General features: G+C 39.7%; 1 protein-coding gene across 2 annotated transcripts in view; it reads right to left on the bottom strand.

Moving 5' to 3' along the window:
* Nucleotides 1-5,465: 5,465 nt before the first annotated feature.
* The window catches only part of LOC128666900 (cytochrome P450 2C29-like), a 51,074-nt gene continuing 30,051 nt past the window's right edge, over nt 5,466-26,488 (bottom strand). The window contains exons 3-9 of one of the 2 annotated variants that reach the window (XM_053721711.1): nt 20,297-20,446; nt 20,034-20,194; nt 19,709-19,885; nt 18,572-18,713; nt 13,160-13,347; nt 11,779-11,920; nt 5,466-5,647 (exon numbers count right to left, since the gene is read on the bottom strand). In XM_053721711.1, the coding sequence (XP_053577686.1) occupies nt 5,466-5,647; nt 11,779-11,920; nt 13,160-13,347; nt 18,572-18,713; nt 19,709-19,885; nt 20,034-20,194; nt 20,297-20,446 (1,142 nt within the window). The remainder of the gene's footprint in view (nt 5,648-11,778; nt 11,921-13,159; nt 13,348-18,571; nt 18,714-19,708; nt 19,886-20,033; nt 20,195-20,296; nt 20,447-26,488) is intronic. The other variant, XM_053721712.1, reaches the window with a different exon arrangement.

Here is a 26,488-nt window from a genome sequence, read left to right as displayed (position 1 = left end):
AAGCTCTACATTTCTCTTGCAAGATGTATCGAGTCCACGGATTCATCCAACACTTGTGGGATATTCTCCTTCCCAACAGGAAGTGGCAAAGAGAGCACCCACAGCAGAGCTGTCTATATAGCTCCTCCCTTAGCTCCACCCCACAGTCATTCTCTTTGCAGGCTCTAAGCAATTAAGCAATAGGAAGGGTAAAGTGAGTGTGGTGACAAAAATTTTAGTTTTTATTTTCTCAGGGAGCTATTTCTACTCTCGCCAAGCGTACAGTTGTGCTTTCAAAGATCCTATGGATAAAAAATTAGAGGGTCTCCTAAAGAAAAGTTTTGTTCATCAAGGTTTTCTTCTCCAACCTATTGCGTGCATTGTTCCTGTAACTACTGCAGCTGCTTTCTGGTTCGAGGCTCTAGAAGAGGCTCTTCAGATGGAGACCCCATTAGAGGATATTATGGATAGAATTAAGGCCCTTAAGCTGGCTAATTCTTTCATTACAAATGCCGCTTTTCAACTGGCTAAATTAGCGGCAAAGAATTCAGGTTTTGCCATTTTAGCGCGCAGGGCGTTATGGCTTAAGTCCTGGTCTGCTGATGTGTCATCAAAATCTAAACTTTTGAACATCCCTTTCAAGGGAAAGACCCTATTCGGGCCTGAACTGAAAGAGATTATTTCAAACATCACTGGAGGGAAAGGCCATGCCCTCCCTCAGGATAAAACAAATAAAATGAGGACCAAACTAAATAATTTTCTTTCCTTTCAGAACTTCAAGGGTGGTCCCTCTTCCTCTTCCCCGGCTGTGAAGCAAGAGGGGAATTTTGTCCAATCCAAGTCAGTTTGGAGACCTAACCAGGCTTGGAACAAGGTTGAACAGGCCAAGAAGCCTGCTGCTGCCTCTAAGACAGCATGAAGGGGTAGCCCCCAATCCCGGACAAAGATCTAGTAGGGGGAGACTCTCTCTCTTCGCCCAAGCTTGGGCAAGAGATGTTCACGATTCCTGGGTTTTAGAAATTATTACCCAGGGTTATCTTCTGGACTTCAAAGACTCCCCTCCAAGGGGGAGATTTCACATTTCTTAATTGTCTTCAAACCAGACAAAGAGAGAGGTGTTCTTACACTGTGTAGAAGACCTACATACCATGGGAGTGATTCGCCCAGTTCCAAAAGCGGAACAAGGGCTAGGGTTTTACTCAAACCTGTTTGTGGTTCCCAAAAAAGAAGGAACTTTCAGTCCAATCTTGGATCTCAAAATTTTAAACAAATTCCTCAGGGTACCATCGTTCAAGATGGAGACTATTCGGACCATTCTGCCTCTGATCCAGGAGGGTCAATATATGACCACCGTGGACTTAAAGGATGCGTATCTGCACATCCCTATTCACAGAGATCATCATCAATTCCTCAGATTCGCCTTTCTGGACAGGCATTACCAGTTTGTGGCCATTCCCTTCGGGTTGGCCACGGCTCCCAGAATTTTTACAAAGGTGCTAGGGTCCCTTTTGGCGGTTCTAAGACCGCGGAGCATAGCAGTGGCGCCTTATCTAGACGACATCTTAATTCAAGCGTCGACTTTCCAGCTAGCCAAGTCCCACACGGACATTGTGTTGGCTTTTCTGAGATCTCATGGGTGGAAGGTGAACATATAAAAGAGTTCTCTCTCCCTAGGAACTCTGATAGACTCGGTAGAAATGAAAATATTTCTGACGGAGGTCAGAAAATCAAAACTCATAACCACCTGCCGAGCTCTTCATTCCATTCCTCGGCCATCAGTGGCTCAGTGTATGGAGGTAATCGGACTTATGGTAGCGGCAATGGACATAGTTCCTTTTGCCCGCCTACACCTCAGACCACTGCAACTATGCATGCTCGAACAGTGGAATGGGGATTATGCAGATTTATCTCCTCTCCTGGTGGACATGTAATCTGTTCCACTGTGGACTCTGCCGATGAGGCAGGACCTTCTAATCCAGGGTCCATTCCAGCATCCAAATCTAATTTCTCTGCGTCTGACTGCTTGGAGATTGAACGCCTGATTTTATCAAAGCATGGTTTTTCTGACTCAGTCATTGATACCCTGATTCAGGCTAGAAAGCCTGTCACCAGGAAAATCTATCATAAGATATGGCGAAAATATCTTTATCGGTGTGAATCCAAGGGTTACTCATGGAGTAAGATTAAGATTCCTAGGATATTGTCTTTTCTCCAAGAAGGATTGGAGAAGGGATTATCAGATAGCTCCTTAAAAGGACAGATATCTGCTTTGTCTATTCTTTTACACAAACGTCTGGCAGATGTCCCAGACGTTCAGGCATTTAGTCAGGCTTTAGTCAGAATCAAGCCTGTATTCAAACCTGTTGCTCTGCTATGGAGCTTAAACTTAGTTCTTAAAGTTCTTCAAGGGGTTTCGTTTGAACCTATGCATTCCATAGATATTAAGCTTCTATCTTGGAAAATTCTGTTTTTAGTAGCTATCTCTTCGGCTCGAGGAGTTTCTGAGTTATCTGCTTTACAGTGTGACTCACCTTATCTTGTTTTCCATGCAGATAAGATGGTTTTGTGTACCCAACCTGGATTCCTTCCTAAGGTTGTTTCTAATAGGAATATCAATCAGGAAATTGTTGTTCCTTTTCTGTGTCCTAATCCTTCTTCCAAGAAGGAACGTCTGTTGCACAATCTTGATGTGGTTCGTGCTTTAAAGTTCTACTTACAAGCAACTAAAGATTTTCGTCAAACATCTTCATTGTTTGTTGTCTATTCTGGTAAGCGTAGAGGTCAAAAGGCTACGGCTACCTCTCTTTCTTTTTGGCTGAAAAGCATCATCCGTTTGGCTTATGAGACTGCTGGCCAGCAGCCTGCTGAAAGGATTACTACTCATTCTACTAGAGCAGTGGCTTCCACATGGGCTTTTTAAAAATGAGGCTTCTGTTAAACAGATTTGTAAGGCGGCGACTTGGTCTTCGCTTCATACTTTTTCCAAATTTTACAAATTTGATACTTTTGCTTCTTCGGAAGCTATTTTTGGGAGAAAGGTTCTACAATCAGTGGTGCCTTCCGTTTAGGTACCTGTCTTGTTCCTCCCTTCATCCGTGTCCTAAAGCTTTGGTATTGGTATCCCACAAGTATTGGATGAATCCGTGGACTCGATACATCTTGCAAGAGAAAACTAAATTAATGCTTACCTGATAAATTTCTTTCTCTTGCGATGTATCGAGTCCACGGCCCGCCCTGTCTATTTAAGACAGGTAGTATATTTTTATTTATAAAACTTCAGTCACCTCTGCACCCTATAGTTTCTCCTTTTTCTTCCTAACCTTCGGTCGAATGACTGGGGGGTGGAGCTAAGGGAGGAGCTATATAGACAGCTCTGCTGTGGGTGCTCTCTTTGCCACTTCCTGTTGGGAAGGAGAATATCCCACAAGTATTGGATGAATCTGTGGACTCGATACATCGCAAGAGAAAGAAATTTATCAGGTAAGCATACATTTAGTTTTTTTACTGTTTCTAAGCCCCTGCATGCTGCCTTTATCTCAGAGCATTTTTATAGTTTTTCAGGGCTAGACAATGCTAGGTCATGTGTGCCCTATAGATAACATTGTGCCCACTCCCATGGATTTTTTTAATGAGTCTGCACTAATTAGCTAAATTGCAAGTCTGTAAATAGCACTGAGATAAGGGGGGACTTAGATACAAGGCAATCGCAGAGGTAAAAAAGTATGTTAAAGGGACAGTCTACACTTTAGTCATCTTAAAGTCTTACCTTAGATTAAGCTGCATATACCCTCCTACACCCTTTCTATATCATGAAGTAGGAATGTTAAAAAAAGTTATTTTAAAATGAATATTGTTTCTGGCCACTTTAAAATGGCTGCCAAGCTCCGCCCACTGATGACATCACAATTTGGGCTGCATCTCTGCACTCTGCTGAATATCATTGATAGTCTGTTGAATTCCAATAGTGAGCCTTTTGTGATTGGATGCCATATGCAGCCCAGATTGTGATGTCATCAGTGGGCGGAGTTTGCAAGCCATTTCAAAGTGACCAGAAACAATATTCATTTTAAAATAACTTTTTTACTGTTCCTGCTGCCTGATATATAAAAGGTGCAGGAGGCTATGTGCAGCTTAATCTAAGGTAAGACTTTAAGATGACCCAGGTGTAGACTGTCCCTTTAATATAACCGTGTTGGTTATGCAAAACTGGGGAATTGGTAATAAAGGGATTATCTATCTTTTTAAACTATAAGACTTTTGGTGTAGACTGTCCCTTTAACATCAGGTTGAGTATACATTGCAAACAACCATATTTAATAAATAAAGGAATAAAAAACGAATGTCATAATGTTATGTATAATGTATAGCCCCTGTTAAAGAAATAAATGTCACCATAGTTTTGTCACAATGAGATTTGTAAAGAAATTGCACACATATTTATCCAAAATGAAACTTTTATTTAAACTGTAAATTATTATTTTCTTTTAATTTTGAAACAACATGAATACAATGACATTTTTGATACAATCATTATGTACAAAAATAAAATATACAGAAATATATTGGGAAGTTGTTTAAATCTGCATGCTCTATCTGAATCATGAACGTTTAATTTTGACTTTACTGTCCCTTTAATATTTACATTACGCGCCTTAAGATAACTTATTCTTCAAGCGCGCTAACCCGTTAGACCTACAGCGCTAAACCCAAATTGAGTTATGCATATTTGACATTCAAATATTCTTCACATTGAAATAAATGTAATATTTATATTTCTATAGGGTCAGAGGAAGACCCTCTCTGGCACAGATCCACTTAGAAAAACAATATATATCTGATTATTTTTTTTAAATATATATCTATACCTATATAATTATATAAATTTATACAGGTATAGGTATATATACAGATGTACATAGAAATATATACATATAATTATACAAATATTTTAATGTGAAGAACATTGGAATGTTTAAAATAAATAATTCAGTTTGGGTTAGCGCAGGTTTATGGGTGTTAGGTTTTTCTGAACAGCACGCTCCATTGAAGTCTTTGAGGAGAATATGTTAACGCCGCTGCTAACTTTTCAATTTCAACTTTTAGAGACACCCTTAGCATCTGCGGGGCCCCACAGCCCCGTGCTCTTATTCCCCTCCCCCTCTATGCCCCGCCCTCTTTATTGCCCACTCCTGTCCTAACGTTCAGTGCTATGTATATAAAGAATAAAAGTATTTATTACACCTCCTGATACCATAAACATTTCTTCATAAACTAAATACAGACTATAAATTGCACCTTCTCATACACTCACTCCTGAAAGTGTGTGCCCCCCTCCCCAAAGCACAGGGCCCTGGGCGGGTGTCCCTCTCGCCCCCGCCCGTGCTTCTCTATGAACGCAAAAAATTTAAGTCTAGCAAAGTTAACACTCGCAGAAGTGTTAGTTACCGCTCTACTTGCAGTCTGGAACATAATCTTTGCAATATTAATTATCGAGGAATGAAGCAGATTTTGTAGGGACGAGGAATGCTCCCAAATCCACTTATCTGAGGGGTTAAATCTAATTCTTCAATGTCCACTACAGATTTGAGGCTAAAGTTCTGTAATATTATGCTAATAAAAAGAAAGAGTTCCATCCGCGCAAGACCCTCTCCGGCACAGATCCGCTTGCCTAAAAAAATAAAAAAAGATTAAAGTTATCTGGTTTCCTAAATTTCTGCCTATGGGCTCTATTTATGATGTGCCGGGCAGACAAGGTTCACTCTCATAAACCTTGTTTACCCAGCTGTGAAGTAAGTGAGCAGCATCTGCTATCAGCATTTTACAGTGCATAAGCCTTTACTTGTGCAATACAGCTGCTATCAATCATCCAATCAGATCAGAATAATTTAAAGTGAAGGTCAATTAAGATGAATCGGTGCCCGGTTTTTAATAATCCTATTAAAAACATGGGCACTTTTATTAATCAAAATTGACATTTCACAAATTTTCTTCAAATATTTACCTTTTAATCTTCACAGCCACTCCAGCGATTCCCCCGGCTGTTGGAAGCCTCTTCATACGTCAGAAATGACGAATCCAGCTTCCTCCAATCACTGCTTCCCCCAAGGGAATATTGGCCTGAGGCAACGCCGTGATTGGAGGAAGCCGGGTTCGTCATTTTGGACCCGCGAAGAAAGCTTGCGATGGGCGGAGGAAGCGCTGCAGCGCTGTCAAGATTAAAAGGTAAGTATTTGAAGAAAACGAGTGAAATGCAATTTTGATGAATTAAAGTGCCCTTGTTTTTATTAGGATTATTAAAAACCGGGCACCGATTCATCTAAATTGACCTTCAGTTTAAATCTGTCACTCTTTAGGAGGCGGACAGGTCAAGTAGCAGCAGTCTTAAGACTGCAGCTGCTTAAAGGGGTATAAAACCAAAAAAACATTCTTTCTTTTTTATGACATTGAGTCCACGGATCATCTTAATTACTAATGGATATTCACCTCCTGGTCAGCAGAAGGCGGCAAAGAGCAATGAGGCAAAGCTGTTAAATAGCTCCTCCCTTCCCTCCCACTCCAGTCATTCTCTTTGCCTACGTTAGTGATAGGAAGTGGTAAAGTGAGGTGTTAGTATAGATTCTTCAATCAAGAGTTTATTATTTTTAAAGTAGTACAAGATTGTGCTGCTTTGTCCTAGGGTGTAGCCGTAGTCCATATCAGTCTCTTCAGTAGAGCATTGGTGGCTTTAGAGAAATGGGAACTTGTGGGACATAATTCTCACTGCACCTCCCATGTTTTCTTGCTGCCCTGTATCCTTTAGTCTGAGGTAAACATTTACTCAGCATTTTATTCTCCTTAGGTCGATGTGAGGGAGAGGACTTCTCAAGCCTGAGAGCTGCCTTGCTGCCAGGCAGAAGCTAAGGTAAGTGCTACTTTAATCTTCTGGGGCACATTGAAACAGTAAGGAGACTTAGAAAAAAAAGTAAGGACACTCTGAACATAAAGGGCACTGAAGCGAAGGTGGCTCTTTATGTTAGGGACATTACAATCTTTCCTGGATGGAGAGTATTTTGGCAGCGTTACTTGGCAGGCACTGGGGCTGGAGTAAGGCTGGTGTTATGGCTCTGGTGGTTTCACACTGTTTTCTAACTATGACGAGCGGGTCGTTTTGGCATAGGTTAACGCCCACGATGGGCGGTCTTTCCTGTTTGCACGCCACTTTAGTTGCGCTTCAGTTCTGAGAGAGTGACATTAGCAAGGATTTGTCCGGTCTGTTCTAGAGTCGCATGGTGAAGCAGGGCATGCGTTTCTAGTATAGAGACGGTATTTCCTTTTCAGCAGCGCTAAACAGATCGTCTGGAGCTGATAAAAGGGGAAATTGGCTGATCTTCAGTCAGGTAGGAGCACTTCAGCAGTGTTGCTGAGGTGCAGAGGTGTAATTTTTTATTTAATCGTTGTTTGCTAAGCTGAACGTTTTGCAGTAAAAAAAGAAACCGTTTTGAATTTAAAGAGTCAGTAATGGTTTTTCTATTTAATATTTGCAGATAAATTTAAAATGTTTTATTTGTTATTTGGCCAAATGTGAACAAGCATGGACCAAGTGGACTTGCAAGATGTCACTTGCTCCTTATGTTTTGACGCCAATGTGGAATCACCATTCCCTTTCTGTCCCTCATGTATTGAGAGGACTTTGAATTATAGGGAAATGATTTTTTCAGAGCCAATCTCGTCTAAGGCGGATGTTGTCCAAGAGTCTAATGATGAGGGTCAATATATGCCGCAGCTTTCTCCCCAAGCGTCCCAAATTTTACCGCCCTCACAAGCAGTGCCCTGCGCTTCCGCTATAGTCCCTTCTAGGGTTTCTTTAAAAGACATAGCTTCTCTCATGTCTTCTACTATTTCTGATGCTTTGTCTGCTTTTCCAATGTTGCAGGGCAAACGTAAGAGGAAAGTCAGACATTCAGTAAGCGAGGTTTCTGACGCAATTGTTGCAATTTCGGAGGTATCCTCCCAACGACCTAATGAGGAGGGTACTGCTGTAGCATCTGAAGGGGAAATTTCAGATTCAGAGAGTCTATTACCTCTGACGGACTCGGAGGTGGTATCTTTCAGGTTTAAACTAGAAATCCTTTGTCTGTTACTCAGGGAGGTTTTAGCTACCTTGGACAACAGTGACTCCACAGTTGTGGTTGTCCCTAAGAAGTCTAGTAAACTGGACAGATATTTCGAGGTTCCAGTTCCTCAAAGAACTACTGAGATCATTGCTAAGGAGTGTGAGAGACTGGGCATACCTTTTTCTTCCGCTTCTATTTTTAAGAAGATGTTTCCAATAGCCGACTCTATCCAAGAGGCTTGGCAAACAGTTCCTAAGGTGGAAGGGGCCCTTTCCACCTTAGCTAAGAGAACTACTATTCCCATAGAGGATAGTTGTGCTTTCAAAGATCCTATGGATAAGAAGTTAGAGGGTTTACTCAAGAAGATATATGTACACCAGGGTTTGCAATGGCAACCAGCTGTGTGCATTGCCAACGTCACTAGGGCGGCGGCGTATTGGTTTTATGCACTGTCTGAGGCCCTCAGGACAGAAACTTCTTTGGATGAGATCCAAGATAGGATAAAAGCTCTTAAACTAGTTAATGCCTTTATTTCGGACGCTTCCCTTCAAGTTATCAAGCTGGGAGCTAAGGTTTCGAGTTTCTTTATTCTTGCTCGCAGAGCCTTATGGTTAAAACCTTGGTCTGCGGATGTGTCATCTAAGTCTAAGCTTCTAGCTATTCCTTACAAAGGGAATACCTTGTTTGGACCTGACCAGAAGGAAATTATACCTGATATCACGGAGGTAAGGGTCATCTTCTCCCTCAAGATAAGAGAAACAAACAAAAATGACGACAGAGTATTTTTCGTTCCTTTCAAAATTTCAAAGGACATTCTTCCTCCTCTAAGCAGGAACAATCTAAGCCTGCATGGAGCCCCAACCAGTCTTGGAATAAGGGAAAGCAATCCAAGAAGCCTGCTAGTGAATCCAAGACAGCATGAAGGGCATGCCCCCGATCCGGGACCGGATCTGGTATTGGGCAGACTTTCCTTCTTCGTTCAAGCTTGGGTTCGGGATGTTCAGGATCCCTGGGCAATAGAAATAGTGTCTCAGGGATACAAACTGGAGTTCAAAGGTTTTCCTCCCAGAGGCAGATTTCTACTTTCAAGATTATCTGCAGACCAGACAAAGGGAGAGGCGTTCTTACACTGCATAGGAGACCTCTCCGCCCTAGGAGGGATTGTTCCCGTTCCAGTTCAGGAACAGGGTCTGGGGTTTTATTCCAATCTGTTTGTGGTTCCCAAGAAAGAGGGAACCTTTAGACCAATTTTAGACCTCAAGAGTCTAAACAAATTTCTCAGGGTACCGTCCTTCAAGATGGAAACTATTCTTTCCATTCTCCCATTGATCCAAGAGGGTCAATTTATGACAACAGTGGATTTAAAGGACGTGTACCTACATGTTCCCATTCACAGGGATCATCACAAGTTCTTAAGTATTGCCTTTCTGGACAAACGCTTGTGTGGCTCTTCCTTTCGGTCTTGCCACAGCACCCAGAATTTTCACAAAGGTTCTGGGATCTCTGTTGGCGGTGCTTCGATCACGCAGAATTGCAGTGGCGCCCTATCCGGACGACATCCTAGTCCTGGCGCCATCCTTTCAACTAGCAATATCCCACAAGGACTTGGTGTTGTCCTTCCTATGATCTCACGGGTGGAAGGTAAATTTGGTAAAGAGTTCCTTAGTTCAAAATACAAGGGTAACTTTCTTAGGAACCATAATAGACTCCCTGTCTATGAAGATTTTTCTGTCAGAAGTCAGGAAATTAACCCTTTGGCTGCTAAGCCATTTCCCACCTGGGTGCTAATATTTTATTTTATTTATTTATTTATTTTTTTGAAATGTTTTAAACATTTTTTTTAACTTTTAACAATGGGTCTGGGGGGTCTGTAGCTGCTTAGATGCCTGAGATACAGGCTTCTAAGCAGCATGCCCCCTCCTCCTATACTTAACATTGTTTGTTTAAATAAAGTTGCGCAGTGACGTCATCACATAATTGCGTGTGACGTCACCACGCATCACGTGAAGCCCCGGCAATGCCTGTCACTCTACAGACATGACCGCTGGGGTAGGAGCAGTAAGGAGCCCCCAGATCTCCCTCAAGGTGGGAGAGTGCTAGTGATGGCTCTGAGCCGTCATTAGCACCAGAGTGAGAAACTCTGACCGCTCAGAGCCGTCATTAGCACTCAAAGGGTTAAAGATTATCAATACTTGTCTAGTCCTTCAGTCCACTCCTCGGCCATCAGCTATGGCTACTTCTCTTTCTTTTTGGCTGAAGAGTATCATACGTTTTGCATATGAGACTGCTGGGCAACAGCCTCCCGAGAGAGTTATGGCTCATTCCATGAGGGCTGTTGCTTCCTCATGGGCATTCAAAAATGAAGCTTCTGTGGAACAGATTTGCAAGGCTGCAACTTGGTCCTCTCTTCACACTTTTTCAAAGTTCTACAAATTTGACACTTTTGTCTCGAGTGAGGCCGCTTTTGGGTAAAAGGTTCTTCAAGCAGTGGTGCCTTCCGCTTAAGTTTCCTGTCTTGTCCCTCCCTTATCATCAGTGTACTCTAGCTTGGGTATTGATTCCCAATAGTAATTAGATGATCTGTGGACTCATCGTGTCGTTAGAACGAAAACAAAATTTATTCTTACCTGATAAATGTATTTGTTTCTTGACACGATGAGTCCACAGTCCGCCCTCTTCTTTAGACAGGTTGTTGGTATATTATAAACTTCAGACAGCTCTGCACCTTGTTGCTTCCTTTCTCTCCTTTACTTCGGTCGAATGACTGGGGTAGAGGGAAGGGAGGTGATATTTAACAGCTTTGCTGTGGTGTTGTTTGCCGCCTCCTGCTGGGCAGGAGTGATATTCCCAATAGTAATTAGATGATCCGTGGACTCATTGGGGCCCATTTATCAAAGGGCTTGCGGACCTGATCCGACACTGCGGATCAGGTCCGCAAGACCTCGCTAAATGCGGAGAGCAATACGCTCTCCACATTTAACATTGCACCAGCAGCTCACAAGAGCTGCTGGTCCAACGCCGCCCCCTGCTGACTCGCGGCCAATCGGCCGCCAGCAGGGAGCTGTCAATCAACCCGATCGTATTCGATCGGGTTGATTTCCGGTGATTCCTGTCCGCCTGCTCAGAGCAGGCGGACAGGGTTATGAAGCAGCGGTCTTTAGACCGCTGCTTCATAACTTGTGTTTCTGGCGAGTCTGAAGACTCGCCAGAAACACGGCCCTTCAAGCTCCGTACGGAGCTTGATAAATGGGCCTGTTTGTGTCAAGAAAGAAATACATTTATCAGATAAGCATACATTTTGTTTTCGTAGAACAATATTTTATAATTGTCACAACTTTGAAATATATTTATATAAAAAAAATGCCAGTGATGCAATGTCTCTTTAAAGTATTTATGTAAGTCATATGTTGCTCTGCTTAGCAATTTACATTTTAGAAATATTTAATTTGCAATTTAGTACTTGAAATAAAACTGTGTGTAAAATCACCAGACCACACAAATTAATAATGAATGGAGACACTCTGATCTGTCTGCCTGCCTATCTAATCTATCTATTTTATCTATCTAATCTATCTATTAATCTAATCTATAGCTATCTATCTATCTAATCTATAGCTATCTATTTATCTAATTTATAGCTTTCTATACATATATTTATAAATATAACTACACACGCAAGCACGCACACATAATCACATAAATGCACCTGCGGAGAAGGGCATGAAACCATCATTCTTGCGGAATTTTCCATTAGCATCTAGGAAATGTCCAGGATTGAATTGGTTTGGATTTTTAAACTGTTTTGGGTCCCTTAGGACTGTGCTTAATATTGGGTAGACAGTGGTTCCCTGAGAAAAACAAAATGATAGAGTTGTTATTAAAAACTATAGAATTAAAACATCTCAAATGGGCAAAGTTCATGCTCTATACTCAAATCTATTCTAACTAATAATAAATGAACAAATCATGTATTTTAGTTAATAAGATCCAAAGATATTTTCAATAAAAAATGTCTGAGATTTTCTGAATATTTTTTTCTAATCTTTTACCCAAGAATTTAAAAGAAAATTATTTGATAAATGTCAAGATTTTCATATCTTTTAAATGGATATTCTATCATAAGTTGCTATAACTGACTTTTTAATTAAAGGGATACTAAACCCAATTTTTTTATTTTATTATTCAGCTAGAGCATGCAATTTTAAGCAACTTTCTAATTTACACCTAATATCAATTCTTTCCTCGTTCTTTTGCTATCTTTATTTGAAAAAAGCAGGAATGTAGGCTTAAAGGGACAGTCTAGTCCAAAACAAACTTTCATGATTCAGATAGGGCATGTAATATTAAACAATTTTCCAATTTACTTTTATCACCAATTTTGCTTTGTTCTCTTAGTATTCTTAGTTGAAAGCTTAACCTTGGAGGTTCATATGCTAATTTCTTAGACCTTGAAGGCCGCCTCTTAAAATTGCATTTTAACACTTTTTTCACCACTAGAGGGTGTTAGTTCATGTTTTTCATATAGATAACACTGTGCTCATGCACCTGAAGTTACCTGGGAGCTATCACTGATTGGCTAAACTGCAAGTCTGTCAAAATAACTGAAATAAAGGGGCAGTTTGCAGAGGCTTAGATACAAGATAATCACAGAGGTAAAAAGTGTATTAATATAACTGTGTTGGTTATGCAAAACTGGGGAATGGGTAAAAAATGAATTATCTATCTTTTAAAGCAATAACAATTCTGGTGTAGACTGTCCCTTTAAGAGCCGGCCCATTTTTGGTTCAGAACCTGGGTAGCGCTAAATGTAGCCACTAAACAGCACGTGCTATCCAGGGTCTGAACCAAAAATGGGCCGGCTCATAAGCTTACATTCCTGCTTTTTTCAAATAAAGACAGCAACAGAACAAAGAAAATTGTATAATAGTAGTAAATTAGAAAGTTGCTTAAAATTGCATGCTCTATCTGAATCATGAAACAAAAAAATTTGGGGTTTTGTATCCCTTTAATATCATGGTATTGTCTCATGTGTAGGCACCGGTTACATTTATTTTCCAGATATTGTTATGAAATGTATATATCCTCACCTTAGGAATGACATAGTCTCTAAAAAAAACATCACAAGTCACTTTGTGTGGGAGCCCAAGGGGTATGAGATCAATAAATCTCTGAATCTCATGGATGACAGCATCTGTGTAGGGCATTTTAGAACGATCTTCAATGCCTGGTGCTCTGTTTTGGCCAATGACTTGATCAATTTCTTTTTGAACACGTTCTGTGGAGATGTAAAGTTGTATGAAAATCTTGGTGCGTAAAAATGATGGTCAGGTGGTAAGAACACGCTTTTTGCCATTGTAGGAGCTTTAAAAATTAAAACTCTAGCTAGAACATTAATACCCTAATAATTTATTTGTTACCACTTGCAAACATCTAAAACAGACCTTTTTTTTCCCCTTAGAACTTTTTTTTTCTTTCTCTGAACATTTACTTTAAATATAATCTATTATCTAAAACAGGGCTCGACAAACCCAGGAGCCAGGGTTATCTCCATATATCTATATACCAATACCACTGACATGCTCCTAAATATTCTTACTGGCTCCTAACTTTAAAGGTATTTGTTGAGCACTGATCTAAAGGTCTAAAATATCTGAAATGTCTATGGAGCTCTATCAAAACTAAATTTTTTTAATGACACTTATAAATTAAGAAAATCATACCCTAATAAATTGATGCTTCTAGCATTCAGATAATGAAAATATTGTTTTTCCCATATATTTATTTACTATATCCCAGAACTATGTCAAATCCCTGTTCATCAAATTAACATTATAATAATTGTCACGGTGTCTCATCTTTTACATTTACCCTGTGTCTGATCGTTAACGTTTTTTTGGATCATGATAGCATGACCATGCAATTATTACCTCCCTCCCTGCAGCTGGCCTCCTGCAATCATGGGGTCTCGCTATCAAAAAACCATTTATGCCTGTGTAATTTACATACAAATTTTACGTTTTTGATAAAATATGATTTTGGGTGAACAATTTTGTTACCTTTTTTGATGCACCTTAACAATACATTGTTTTTCCTGCGTATTTTTGTGTGAATGGTTCAGTTATTAATTTTGTATGATTTTTATATTACGATTTTCATTGGGCACTTTTGTAATGTATGCATCTCCTTCCCATACGAAAATGCAGTATACGCCCCTTAGCGAGACTTCCTGTTATTAGGGTAAAAAGTGGCTTTATAGAAGTCCACCAGGGAAATAGAAAGGCTGGTGAGCATTCCTATAGAATCTCACCAGCCCAGAGACCTTTATAAAATCATGCTCTTAGTTTAGGCATTCCTACTACAAGAAGCTGGACAAAAATACCTTTTTGTTACTGTAAACACACTGAGGGGCCTATTTAACAAAGGTCTGTCGGACCTGATCTGACAGTGCGGATCAGGTCTGACAGACCTCGCTGAATGCAGAGAGCAATACGCTCTCTGTATTCAGCATTGCACCAGCAGCTCTTGTGAGCTGCTGGTGCAACGCCACCCCCTGCATATTCGCTGCCAATCGGCCGCCAGCAGGGGGGTGTCAATCAACCCGATCATACTTGATTGGGTTGAATTGCGGCGATGTCTGTCTGCCTGCTCAGAGCATGCGGACAGGTTTTGGAGCAGCAGTCTTTAGACCGCTGCTTCATAACTGGTGTAACACAGGCCCTCAAGCTCCATCCAGAGCTTGATAAATGGGCCCCTGACTATCCTCCGTCCGCATCTCCTTCAGTATTGAGCAGATCGATGACGAATTTGTCTTCCTCTAATCGTTGTGTGCCCCCTTTGGCATCCAGCTTGTGAGGCACACAACGATTGGAGGAAGTCGGATCATCACTGATAAGTACTGAAGGAGATGCGGGCAGAGGATCGCCGGTAAGTTTACCATAACAAAAAGGTAAGTATTTTTAAAAAGAAGCGTAATTGTAACATTTAATGAATTAAAGTGCCCATGTTATTTATTTAATATTTTTTTTTTTTTTAAATTTTACAAAATTGTCATGTAACAATATTAGACATAAAGTGAAAATATGGACTCGCAGGACCAAATATAGAAATACACAGAGAATACACATTTTTTTTTTTTTTTTTATATATGAGATCCCCCTATATTGAAAGGCTGATCAAAGTATCATTCCCCCATAATGAACAATATCGGCCGCTCTTGGACCGGTTTTCACAGAAAATAATTGGGTGGTGGTGTATGAGGGGAAAGGACTAGAAGGGCCACTTTTGGACCCGTTATATAGAATTAAGAAATATACCTGTAACTATAAGGGAACCATCATTACTAATATTGAGAGCTAAGCAAGTTAATTAAAAGGTAAGCATTGACACCTCTACGGGAAGCAAGGAAATGAAAAGAGTTGAATAGAGGGGGGCGCCTAAAAATAAATATTTGCAGATATAGCTCAGATCCCGGTGAACAATTATTATTGCAGAAAGAATAAAATACATAACATCACTGAAACTGTAGGTCCATAATCTATGTTAAGCGACACTGAGGGGAAGACCTCCAAACTACAAAAACCCCAGTGAGCAAGTTATTACTTTGTATTATGAAGCGCCGTCCTGGCCGCAGACAGCACCCCACCACAATAGGGTGAATTGGAGTACTCTTTTAAAAGTCCCTACCCACTATGTGAGGTCTATGGACCTCAAATATCGCACTAGCAAATATATACTAAATACAGTGATTTCAGGGATCCGTTAAAACTGCTTTGAACGTCCTCACATTATAGAGATATAGCATATACCATGTCCTATGGTGAAGTATACTACTAAGTCAGATTAGGAAATAGAAGCTTAAAGGAGAGTGTTCACCATATGAATATTGTGGAGTATAGCTCCCCAGGGCAGTATTACAGCCTTCAGAGTTCAAAATTAAATGGGTTTGCAGCATATATTTACTACCTAGTAAAGTCTAACACCAAAATACTTAAATATAGATGACCCTGCTTATAGTGTATACAAGCATGAAGCAGATTGTAGGGACTTAGAAAACAGACAGTACTATAAATATAATTCAACATTCTTAAAATACTTAAATATAAATAACCCTGCTTATAGTGTATATAGGCCTGAAGCAGATTGTAGTGACTTATAGAACAGATAGTACTATAAATATAATTCAACATTCTTAAACTGCTTAAATCTAAATGACCCTGCTTATAGTGTAAATAGGCATGAAGCATATTGTAGGGCCTTAGAGAACAAACAGTACTATAATTATAATTCAACATTTTCAGAATACTTAAACTATAAACATAATTCAACATTCTTAAAATACTTAAATATAAATAACCCTGCTTATAGTGTATATAGGCATGAAGCAGGTTGTAGGGACTTAGAGAACAGACAGTACTATAATTATAATTCAACATTTTCAGAATACTTAAACTATAAACATAATTCAACATTCTTAAAATACTTAAATATAAATAACCCTGCTTATAGTGTATATAGGCATGAAGCAGGTTGTAGGGACTTAGAGAACAGACAGTACTATAAATATAATTCAACATTCTGAAAATACTTAAATCTAAGTGACCCTGCTTATAGTGTATATAGGCATGAAGCATATTGTAGGGCCTTAGAGAACAAACAGTACCATAATTATAATTCAACATCCACAGAATACTTAAATATAATTGACCCTGCATATAGTGTTTATAGGCATGAATCAGATTGTAAGGGCTTAGAGAACAGACAGTACTATAGATATAGTTCAACATTCTTAAGCACAAACAGTATAGCTAGAATTACTGAATTGAGAAGGAAGCCATGAAGGTACCAGGCAGTTCATAAAAAAGAACTAGCATATGAATAACATAAAACCCCCAAGTCTGCTGGAGCCCAGAGGCTCAAGTAATGTAGGTGGACAAAAAGTCTAGATGTATAACTGAAGTGAGCTAGATCTATCATCTAAGTCCAAGACGGACAGACCTCATGGATATATTAGCGTAGTCACTCACACCATGTTTTATTCGAACTAATCGTAGGAGCTCACCCTAACGATACTCAAACTGAGCCATTCTGATTATATGTCTTAGATATTAGAGCTCGCCTCTCCACCAGTACACACATGATCTCTTTCCAAAGTATGTGTCAAAAACAATTAGATCCCACAAAACCGGGAGGGACCGACTCCATTGATTAAGAGCAGGCAGTTTTATCCTACACCATGTCGGGGAATCAGGTCGGCATTCGCTAGAGTGTGCTGCTCTTTGTACTGAACTGCAAAGCACATGAGCCCCAACCATTTCCCCGGCCCTCTCAGGTTATTTACATATCGGGCAGCGTACAAAAGTCTCTCCTTCACCGGAGCCGATTGTAGATTCCATGCGACTATGATCTGAGCGCTGGTAAGCATCCGGAACGATCTACTTGTCTCAACCACTTTTGTTGATGGAAAAGAGACCAGCTCCTTAGCTCCGGTAGAGTCTCCTTTACAGTACTTAAGTGTGGACTGGTGATTGCCAATAACAAATGCGGTAGCCTTTTCCGGCGAGTCAGGAGAGGTCTCCTCCGCCGACATTTTTAGCTCTTGATCCGCACACGATTTCCATGTATTCTCTGGGGTCGCAGCAAATGCCGGGTTCCCCCATCTGTATTCACTCTTTAGCAGTATAAGACTACCCCCACGATCGTCAGCTGGCCAGCAGGTTGCTACGGGTAGAATCCCATTCTTGGGTCTTGTAGGTATGAGGAGATTGCGGAGCTCAGACTGTAAGACCTGACAATGGTGTTCCATACGCTGTATCATTGTGCACTCCCACATATCTATGGCTTCCATATTCAGCGGTTGCTCTCGACTTGGGAAGTATCAATACTTTATTGAGGAAATGAATGGTTCTCTTCCAAACATAAGAAAGGTATTGCTTTTTTAGTAAAGCGGTCTTCAGCCCTATCGGCTGGTATACATCTGATAGCGTCAGTACTATGGAGGGGTGAATGAGGTTCCAGGCCGTCACCAGGCCTCTGCTACGTACCTCACTGATTCTGGTCTGCTGGGCTATAATTAGCAGCAGATAACGCTTAAAACTTCTCCCCAAATGCAAGATATCTTCACAACTCTGATGTTTAACTCAGTAAGTGGGATATAGGAGTGATAAATAGCAGTTTTAGCAACTCCTTTGTAGAGCCCAAATTATAAAGCAGCCATCTTGGTCGATGGTCGGACACGCCCCCCCCTATTTAGTATTTTTAAATACTGGGCTTTAAATCATTCAACTTTACAATCACTTTAAGTGTGTATTAGTCCTAACTTTAATGTAATAAAAAATAAGATCATTGAGTAGTAAACCATGGACCTGATATCATTTATAGCTTCACAGCTGTGAGGTTCTGTGGATTTAGAAGAAACTTTATGTAAACTATTAATACATACATGCATACAATCATGAGATTATAGGTTTCACAAGAGTAGTTGACTATCTGGTTCTTTGTACCTTCCACATCTGAATTCTTGAGTAGGATTAAGAGGCCATACCGTAAGGTGGTGCTAACGGTTTCAGTCCCAGCAGCAAAGAAATCTATCATGGTGTTCAGCAAGGCATCCATATGAAACTCAGATTCTGGCATATCTTTTTCCTAATGACATGGAGGAAATCAATAAAATTTATCTTAAAATCCAATTTCAAGGTGAAACAGGAGAAGAATGCTCTGAATCACCATGAGAAACTTTAGAGTTGATTATGTTGAATTTGATCTAGCGAAGAATATTTTTCATAAAGCGGCTCATGTACATTTGTACTTATATCCCATAAATAAATAGTTATGATAATGTTTATGCTTGGACCCTCCATGAACTACCATGTGACTATATTTATGATACATTTTTATGGTTTGTCTCTCCTGGTCTGGATACTAATCATAATGATTAAAGGGACATAATACCTAAATGTTGACAAAGGATGCAGCATAATTGTAAAATGCTGACTAAAAAATATCACCTGAACATCTCTATGTAAAAAAAGGAAAATATTTAACTCAAAATTTCCTTTGTTGCCACATCACATTGTAAAGGACTTAAAGCAGCCAATCAGGATGCTAGTCACCAGGCTTGCAAGAGAGCTAACATCTGCCATGTGCAGACACAGTCATGTTATTTCCCTACTCAGTTTAAAAGTTTTCTATGAAATCTCATGAGATTTTAGCGTAATTAATTATTCTAGGTCACTGGTTTTCAAACCTCTCCTCAAGCCTCCCCAACAGGACAGGTTTTCAGGATTACCTTGAATGAGAGCAGGTAAAATAACCATGTTGACTAATCCACTGATTATTTCACCTGTGCTCCAGTACAGATATCCTCAGAACGTGACATGTTAGGGAGGCCTGAGTACTGGTTTGAAAACCAGTGCTCTAGGTTGTATATTGCAATATCTGAATCATTTTGCTAATGTCCATATATTCTATTTTCCATCTTCATAGTACTTAGAAAAATGTTAAACCATTTTATATAGAATTGTTGGCATTCGATCATAACTTTGGATGGACTTCCAATGGTTTCATCCTGTGCTCATTTTTCTATAATGTTGTCTGTCTTCTTTCTTTAATACTCATGATAAATCGTACTTTTCACTTACCTGTTCCATCTTTATAAGGAAGCAATCAATAAAATCTCTAGGAGAACTGAGGTCCAGTGTTTCTAGATGGGTTTTGACTCTTTGGGCAACAAATGTCTGAATTTGTTCGAAACCATTAAACATTTGGTTGTGTAGTCCAGGTAACTTCTTCATGATGTTCGGATAAACATTGTACAGCTATGAAAGATGATGTTGCTGTTAATTTTTTTGTTTGAAATTCTCATTACACAATATCCCCTTTTTCATAATGACAGTGAAAGGCTTAATGAGAAAATTTTGCAGTTTTATAATGATCGCAACCTTCTTGATAGGTAAAAGTGATTACCTGTACTGAGACTGAACTAAATGCACTGAATGACTTGTTAAATGTATCAAGGAGGTAAAGATATTGTTTGTCTTCATATTCAAACCGTTCTCCAAAAACTACAGAAGCAATAACATTGGAGACAGCCTTGCTGAAATAGAATGTGGGGTCTACTGGATGACCTGAGGAAACAAAGAATAAATGTGAGAACCTGGATCTATCTACTCATTTGTTTATACACCAATCTATATTTATTTTGCAAACATTAAAGTGTGTTGACTTACTTTTTGTCTTTCGAAACTCTTCCAAAAGAAACTGAGCCTCCTCCTGAATTCTCTCTTCTATGCTTCTCTTTCCCATTCCAAAATTCCTCATAGTCATCAATGAAAAACGACGTAACTGTTTCCATTGTTCCCCATTACTGTAAATAACCCCTGATATCAAAAAAGAGAAATGTATCAAAGTGATATGACATTACAAGACTTACAAAGAAATATAGGTTTTTCACAGCATATAACAACCATAGGCACAGTAAGTCTGCCCAAAATGTCCTAAAAGTGTAAATGTATTTAGTTCACAGGATATCGTTAGGCATCTTGCTTAGGCATCTTGAAGTTCCCTGGCTAATGGATAGCTGTGGAGTGTATTTAATTTTTGCACTTTGTATAGTTAGGACAACATAATTTATGTAAGAACTTACCTGATAAATTCATTTCTTTCATATTAGCAAGAGTCCATGAGCTAGTGACGTATGGGATATACATTCCTACCAGGAGGGGCAAAGTTTCCCAAACCTCAAAATGCCTATAAATACACCCCTCACCACACACACAATTCAGTTTAATGAATAGCCAAGAAGTGGGGTGATAAAAAAGTGCGAAAGCATATAAAATAAGGAATTGGAATAATTGTGCTTTATACAAAATCATAACCACCACAAAAAAAGGGCGGGCCTCATGGACTCTTGCTGATATGAAAGAAATTAATTTATCAGGTAAGTTCTTACATAAATTATGTTTTCTTTCATGTAATTAGCAAGAGTCCATGAGCTAGTGACGTATGGGATAATGACTACCCAAGATGTGGATCTTTCCACACAAGAGTCACTAGAGAGGGAGGGATAAAATAAAGACAGCCAATTCCTGCTGAAAATAATCCACACCCAAAATAAAGTTTAACGAAAAACATAAGCAGAAGATTCAAACTGAAACCGCTGCCTGAAGTACTTTTCTACCAAAAACTGCTTCAGAAGAAGAAATACATCAAAATGGTAGAATTTAGTAAAAGTATGCAAAGAGGACCAAGTTGCTGCTTTGCAGATCTGGTCAACCGAAGCTTCATTCCTAAACGCCCAGGAAGTAGAAACTGACCTAGTAGAATGAGCCGTAATTCTCTGAGGCGGAGTTTTACCCGACTCAACATAGGCAAGATGAATTAAAGATTTCAACCAAGATGCCAAAGAAATGGCAGAAGCTTTCTGGCCTTTTCTAGAACCGGAAAAGATAACAAATAGACTAGAAGTCTTACGGAAAGATTTCGTAGCTTCAACATAATATTTCAAAGCTCTAACAACATCCAAAGAATGCAACGATTTCTCCTTAGAATTCTTAGGATTAGGACATAATGAAGGAACCACAATTTCTCTACTAATGTTGTTGGAATTCACAACTTTAGGTAAAAATTCAAAAGAAGTTCGCAACACCGCCTTATCCTGATGAAAAACCAGAAAAGGAGACTCACAAGAAAGAGCAGATAATTCAGAAACTCTTCTGGCAGAAGAGATGGCCAAAAGGAACAAAACTTTCCAAGAAAGTAATTTAATGTCCAATGAATGCATAGGTTCAAACGGAGGAGCTTGAAGAGCTCCCAGAACCAAATTCAAACTCCAAGGAGGAGAAATTGACTTAATGACAGGTTTTATACGAACCAAAGCTTGTACAAAACAATGAATATCAGGAAGAATAGCAATCTTTCTGTGAAAAAGAACAGAAAGAGCAGAGATTTGTCCTTTCAAAGAACTTGCGGACAAACCCTTATCTAAACCATCCTGAAGAAACTGTAAAATTCTCGGTATTCTAAAAGAATGCCAAGAAAAATGATGAGAAAGACACCAAGAAATATAAGTCTTCCAGACTCTATAATATATCTCTCGAGATACAGATTTACGAGCCTGTAACATAGTATTAATTACAGAGTCAGAGAAACCTCTTTGACCAAGAATCAAGCGTTCAATCTCCATACCTTTAAATTTAAGGATTTCAGATCCTGATGGAAAAAGGGACCTTGTGACAGAAGGTCTGGTCTTAACGGAAGAGTCCACGGTTGGCAAGAGGCCATCCGGACAAGATCCGCATACCAAAACCTGTGAGGCCATGCCGGAGCTACCAGCAGAACAAACGAGCATTCCTTCAGAATCTTGGAGATTACTCTTGGAAGAAGAACTAGAGGCGGAAAGATATAGGCAGGATGATACTTCCAAGGAAGTGATAATGCATCCACTGCCTCCGCCTGAGGATCCCGGGATCTGGACAGATACCTGGGAAGTTTCTTGTTTAGATGGGACGCCATCAGATCTATTTCTGGAAGTTCCCACATTTGAACAATCTGAAGAAATACCTCTGGGTGAAGAGACCATTCGCCCGGATGCAACGTTTGGCGACTGAGATAATCCGCTTCCCAATTGTCTATACCTGGGATATGAACCACAGAGATTAGACAGGAGCTGGATTCCGCCCAAACCAAAATTCGAGATACTTCTTTCATAGCCAGAGGACTGTGAGTCCCTCCTTGATGATTGATGTATGCCACAGTTGTGACATTGTCTGTCTGAAAACAAATGAACGATTCTCTCTTCAGAAAAGGCCAAAACTGAAGAGCTCTGAAAATTGCACGGAGTTCCAAAATATTGATCGGTAATCTCACCTCCTGAGATTCCCAAACTCCTTGTGCCGTCAGAGATCCCCACACAGCTCCCCAACCCGTGAGACTTGCATCTGTTGAAATTACAGTCCAGGTCGGAAGCACAAAAGAAGCCCCCTGAATAAAACGATGGTGATCTGTCCACCATGTTAGAGAGTGTCGAACAATCGGTTTTAAAGATATTGTTTGAGATATCTTCGTGTAATCCTTGCACCATTGCTTCAGCATACAGAGCTGAAGAGGTCGCATGTGAAAACGAGCAAAGGGGATCGCGTCCGATGCAGCAGTCATAAGACCTAGAATTTCCATGCATAAGGCTACCGAAGGGAATGATTGTGACTGAAGGTTTCGACAAGCTGCAATCAATTTTAGACGTCTCTTGTCTGTTAAAGACAGAGTCATGGACACTGAATCCATCTGGAAACCCAGAAAGGTTACCCTTGTCTGAGGAATCAAAGAACTTTTTGGTAAATTGATCCTCCAACCATGATCTTGAAGAAACAACACAAGTCGATTCGTATGAGATTCTGCTAAATGTAAAGACTGAGCAAGTACCAAGATATCGTCCAAATAAGGAAATACCACAATACCCTGTTCTCTGATTACAGACAGAAGGACACCGAGAACCTTTGTAAAAATTCTTGGAGCTGTAGCTAGGCCAAACGGCAGAGCCACAAACTGGTAATGCTTGTCCAGAAAAGAGAATCTCAGGAACTGAAAATGATCTGGATGAATCGGAATATGCAGATATGCATCCTGTAAATCTATTGTGGATATATAATTCCCTTGCTGAACAAAAGGCAAGATAGTCCTTACAGATACCATTTTGAACGTTGGTATCCGTACATAACGATTCAATATTTTTAGATCCAGAATTGGTCTGAAGGAATTCTCCTTCTTTGGTACAATGAAGAGATTTGAATAAAACCCCATCCCCTGTTCCGGAACTGGAACTGGCATAATTACTCCAGTCAACTCTAGATCTGAAACACATTTCAGAAATGCTTGAGCTTTTACTGGATTTACTGGGACACGGGAAAGAAAAAATCTCTTTGCAGGAGGTCTCATCTTGAAACCAATTCTGTACCCTTCTGAAACGATGTTCTGAATCCAAAGATTGTGAACAGAATTGATCCAAATTTCCTTGAAAAAACGTAACCTGCCCCCTACCAGCTGAGCTTCATGTGGACTTAGAAGCAGGCTTTGCCTTTCTAGCTGGCTTGGATTTATTCCAGACTGGAGATGGTTTACAAACTGAAACTGCTCCTGAGGATGAAGGATCAGGCTTTTGTTCTTTGTTGAAACGAAAGGAACGAAAACGATTATTAGCCCTACTTTTACCTTTAGATTTTTTATCCTGTGGTAAAAAAGTTCCTTTCCCACCAGTAACAGTTGAAATGATGGAATCCAACTGAGAACCAAATAATTTGTTACCCTGGAAAGAAATAGAAAGTAAAGTTGATTTAGAAGCCATATCAGCATTCCAAGTTTTAAGCCATAAAGCTCTTCTAGCTAAAATAGCTAGAGACATAAACCTGACATCAACTCTGATAATATCAAAAATGGCATCACAGATAAAATTATTAGCATGCTGAAGAAGAATAATAATATCATGAGAATCACGATGTGTTACTTGTTGCGCTAAAGTTTCCAACCAAAAAGTTGAAGCTGCAGCAACATCAGCCAAAGATATAGCAGGTCTAAGAAGATTACCTGAACACAGATAAGCTTTTCTTAGAAAGGACTCAATTTTCCTATCTAGAGGATCCTTAAACGAAGTACCATCTGACGTAGGAATAGTAGTACGTTTAGCAAGGGTAGAAATAGCCCCATCAACTTTAGGGATTTTGTCCCAAAATTCCAATCTGTCAGACGGCACAGGATATAAATGCTTAAAACGTTTAGAAGGAGTAAATGAATTACCCAATTTATCCCATTCTTTGGAAATTACTGCAGAAATAGCATTAGGAACAGGAAAAACTTCTGGAATAACCACAGGAGCTTTAAATACCTTATCCAAACGTTTATAATTAGTATCAAGAGGACCAGAATCCTCTATTTCTAAAGCAATTAGTACTTCTTTAAGTAAAGAACGAATAAATTCCATTTTAAATAAATATGAAGATTTATCAGCATCAACCTCAGAGACAGAATCCTCTGAACCAGAGGAGTCATCAGAATCAGAATGATGATGTTCATTTAAAAATTCATCTGTAGGGAGAGAAGTTTTAAAAGATTTTTTACGTTTACTAGAAGGAGAAATAACAGACATAGCCTTCTTTATGGATTCAGAAACAAAATCTCTTATATTATCAGGAACATTCTGCACCTTAGATGTTGAAGGAACTGCAACAGGCAATGGCACTTTACTAAAGGAAATATTATCTGCTTTAACAAGTTTGTCATGACAATCAATACAAACAACAGCTGGAGAAATAGCTACCAAAAGTTTACAGCAGATACACTTAGCTTTGATAGATTCAGCACTTGACAGCGATTTTCCTGTAGTATCTTCTGACTCAGATGCAACGTGAGACATCTTGCAATATGTAAGAGAAAAAACAACATATATATAAAGCAAAATTGATCAAATTCCTTAAATGACAGTTTCAGGAATGGGAAAAAATGCCAAAGAACAAGCTTCTAGCAACCAGAAGCAATAAAAAATGAGACTTAAATAATGTGGAGACAAAAGCGACGCCCATATTTTTTCACGCCAAATAAGACGCCCACATTATTTGGCGCCTAAATGCTTTTGGCGCCAAAAATGACACCACATCCGGAACGCCGACATTTTTGGCGCGAAATAACGTCAAAAAATGACGTAACTTCCGGCGACACGTATGACGCCGGAAACGGAAATAGAATTTTTGCGCCAAAAAAGTCCGCGCCAAGAATGACGCAATAAAATGAAGCATTTTCAGCCCCCGCGAGCCTAACAGCCCACAGGGAAGAGTCAAATTTTTGAAGGTAAGAAAAAATGGTTAAATCAAAATGCATTATCCCAAATATGAAACTGACTGTCTGAAAATAAGGAAAGTGAACATTCTGAGTCAAGGCAAATAAATGTTTGAATACATATATTTAGAACTTTATAAACAAAGTGCCCAACCATAGCTTGGAGTGTCACAGAAAATAAGACTTACTTACCCCAGGACACTCATCTACATATAGCAGATAGCCAAACCAGTACTGAAACGAGAATCAGCAGAGGTAATGGTATATATAAGAGTATATCGTCGATCTGAAAAGGGAGGTAAGAGATGAATCTCTACGACCGATAACAGAGAACCTATGAAATAGACCCCGTAGAAGGAGATCACTGCATTCAAATAGGCAATACTCTCCTCACATCCCTCTGACATTCACTGCACGCTGAGAGGAAAACCGGGCTCCAACTTGCTGCGGAGCGCATATCAACGTAGAATCTAGCACAAACTTACTTCACCACCTCCATCGGAGGCAAAGTTTGTAAAACTGAATTGTGGGTGTGGTGAGGGGTGTATTTATAGGCATTTTGAGGTTTGGGAAACTTTGCCCCTCCTGGTAGGAATGTA

The sequence above is a fragment of the Bombina bombina genome, chromosome 7 (assembly GCF_027579735.1).
Source record: "Bombina bombina isolate aBomBom1 chromosome 7, aBomBom1.pri, whole genome shotgun sequence".
NCBI classification, from domain to species: domain Eukaryota; kingdom Metazoa; phylum Chordata; class Amphibia; order Anura; family Bombinatoridae; genus Bombina; species Bombina bombina.
The sequence above is the reverse complement of the archived record's forward strand: the minus strand, read 5'-3'. Positions and strand labels throughout refer to the sequence as shown.